The 2,614-nt window shown below is 49.4% G+C and overlaps 1 protein-coding gene across 1 annotated transcript in view; it reads left to right on the top strand.

Moving 5' to 3' along the window:
* NPAS2 (neuronal PAS domain protein 2) overlaps positions 1 to 2,614 on the top strand; it is a 145,362-nt gene that overhangs the window by 112,445 nt on the left and 30,303 nt on the right. The window contains exon 11 of the mRNA XM_077749382.1: positions 1,815 to 1,962. Within this exon, the coding sequence (XP_077605508.1) occupies positions 1,815 to 1,962 (148 nt within the window). The remainder of the gene's footprint in view (positions 1 to 1,814; positions 1,963 to 2,614) is intronic.

Genomic DNA, 2,614 nt, shown 5'->3' with positions numbered 1-2,614 from the left:
AGGCGCCCCATGTTGTGGGGTAGGGTGGGGGGAGGGAGGATTACAAGCATATCTGGGTTCTCACTTAGCAGGAGGAGTCAAGAATTAGCCATTTAAAGCCATATTTTCAGTGCCAAGCTCTAGTTTTAAACAGGAACATTTTTAGTCATAGTGACCTACGGATCCTGACACATAAATTGACCACCAACACTGTATTTTGATAGACATCCTGTCAGTAGTGCCCATTATAACTTTCACTTCTAGTCAAAAGAATCAGCTCAAAGGGCACCTGGGCGGCTTAGTCGGTTAAGCATCCGACTTCGGCTCGGGTCATGATCTCACGGTTCGTGGGTTTGAGCCCCGTGTCGGGCTCTGTGCTGACAGCCAGCTCAGAGCCTGGAGCATATTTCAGATTCTGTGTCTCCCTCTCTCTCTGACCCTCCCCTGCTCATGCTGTCTCTCTCTCTCTCTCAAAAATAAANATTTTTAAAAATTAAAAAAAAAAAAGAGTCGGCTCAAGTTCCATCAGGATCCTCTGTTAGAATCTAAGGCTGATTTTTTAAAATATTTATTTATTTATTGGGAGAGTGCAAGCAGGGAAGGGGCAGAGAGAGGGGTACAGAGGATTGAAAACGGGCTCTGGGCTGGCAGGCTGACAACAGCGAGCCCGATGCGGGGCTTGAGACATGACTTGAGCCAAAAAGAGCTGAGCCACCCGGGTGCCCCTAAGGCTAATATTTATAACTTTAACCCTTTGCTCCTCCAAGTGCGGTCCTCGAACAGCAGCAAGGACATCACGAGGAGTTGGCTACCCTGTAGACTCTCAGGCATCCCCAGCCGGCCTGTGGAATCAGAACGTCCATTTTAACAAGATCCCCAAGTAATTCATGGGCATGTGAAAGTTTGAGAGGCAGGGCTACCTCAAGCCTTGGCTGCCTCTGACTCTTCGAGAGCAGCAAGGCCACCCTGGTTGTAGAATTACCTTCATCATCTGAAGGACTTGCCCCAGGGCTCAGGCAAGAATTTCTCACTCTGTCCAGCCCATGCCCTTGCTCAGCTGGGCTTCCTACCTCTTCGGAGATCACATTCTCCAAGGCAGTGGCTCCCTTTTATAGCTTTGGTTTCCTCGTTGTGATATCTGTTAACTGTTTTTGCTAAAGGGGTGCTAAATTCCAGACACCACGGCAATAAACCCTAGATTGTTCCTCTCCCCTAGACCCACAGTCCAGCCTTCTGCCCTGTGCAGTCTAATATTCCAACAGCATCCATTCTGTTCTGGACGACCCCAGAGAAGCCCACCAACAGACTTGACCGCACGGGACTCCACACAGCCCTGCTGCACTGGGGCCTGAGGTGGAAGGCATCTGTGGCCGACTCTCTAATTTAGGACCGTGTAGACTAAGCATGAACTGCTGACTGACAGCCACAGAATCCATCCAGAGGTTCCCGGCTGTCAGTTCTATTTTGGGCCCAGATCCCCTGGTGTCTGGATTCTCTCTTCCATACTCAGCTCCTGCAGCACCAAACACTGCTCCACCTCCAGCAGGAAAACCTGTGCCTCTTTTTAATTAAACTCCAGTTTGGGAATCTGCCCTTATCCGAGGCTCTCTTAAGCATTTGAGCATTTGGGGAAGCATGCAGATTGTTCTTCCATTATTGAAGAATTCATTATCGCTTACCAGTATCTTGAGAGTCACTTAAAATACAACGCACCTGGGGAAATAAACTGTGTTTTGGCACTTTCTGGAAGCTTATGTTTTTAACAGTAACTTCTGGGGGAAAGATCATTTTTGTATTAACGTTTGCTACACGCAGACTCCATTTTCTCCTAACAGTGATGCAGTTTGGTAAAGGGAAGTCCTGTTGCTACCGATTTCTGACCAAAGGCCAGCAGTGGATCTGGCTGCAGACCCACTACTACATCACTTACCACCAGTGGAACTCCAAGCCCGAGTTCATCGTGTGCACACACTCGGTCGTCAGGTGAGGGCTGGGGCTGGGAGGGCGGGCGAGCCCCTCACCGCTCACACGGAGCCCCTGCTGCCTCAGGAGGCTCCAGGTTTCCACCCCTGCTCAGTCCCCCGGGCTGAGGCTTCACACGCTCTTTCAGGACGCCGGGATGTTGCTCAGTGACTTACTGCTTCACTGACCTACTTCCATATTTTCCCCTCATCTCCATCCATCCCCCAGCCTTCCCTTGTCACTGTTTTGGGAAGAAAATTAAAATTTTGCCTCTAAATAACTCACAGACATAGTCCCCTTTATTGTTAATGCGTTAAAAAAAAAACCCTGCTGACAGCTGAACCAGTGCTGGGGATAGAGCCTGGCTGCCGGTGGGAGGGGGTCCCTGGCAGCTCCGGGTGGCCTCAGGGAGCCCCCCCGCCCAGTGTGGATGAGGAGAGCCTCCAGGGCAGCGGCATATCCGACACTTCCTAGATGCAGGCTAGGTAGGGTCATGATTCCCAAAGGTGAAGGAGAAGTGTCACTTGTGGGGTCTACAGAAATTATAAGGACATAAATCCGTTTTAAAGTGGTCTAGAGAAGGGCATTTGAACAGAGCAAAGAAAGAAAGGTTATATATATTGGATGTCTGTATGTACATATACTAGATAGATAGATGATAGATAGATAGATA

Source organism: Crocuta crocuta, unplaced genomic scaffold (genome assembly GCF_008692635.1).
Source record: "Crocuta crocuta isolate KB4526 unplaced genomic scaffold, BGI_CrCroc_1.0 scaffold118, whole genome shotgun sequence".
Lineage (NCBI taxonomy): Eukaryota > Metazoa > Chordata > Mammalia > Carnivora > Hyaenidae > Crocuta > Crocuta crocuta.
Note: the sequence above shows the minus strand (reverse complement) of the source record. Positions and strands in the feature narration are given on the sequence as shown.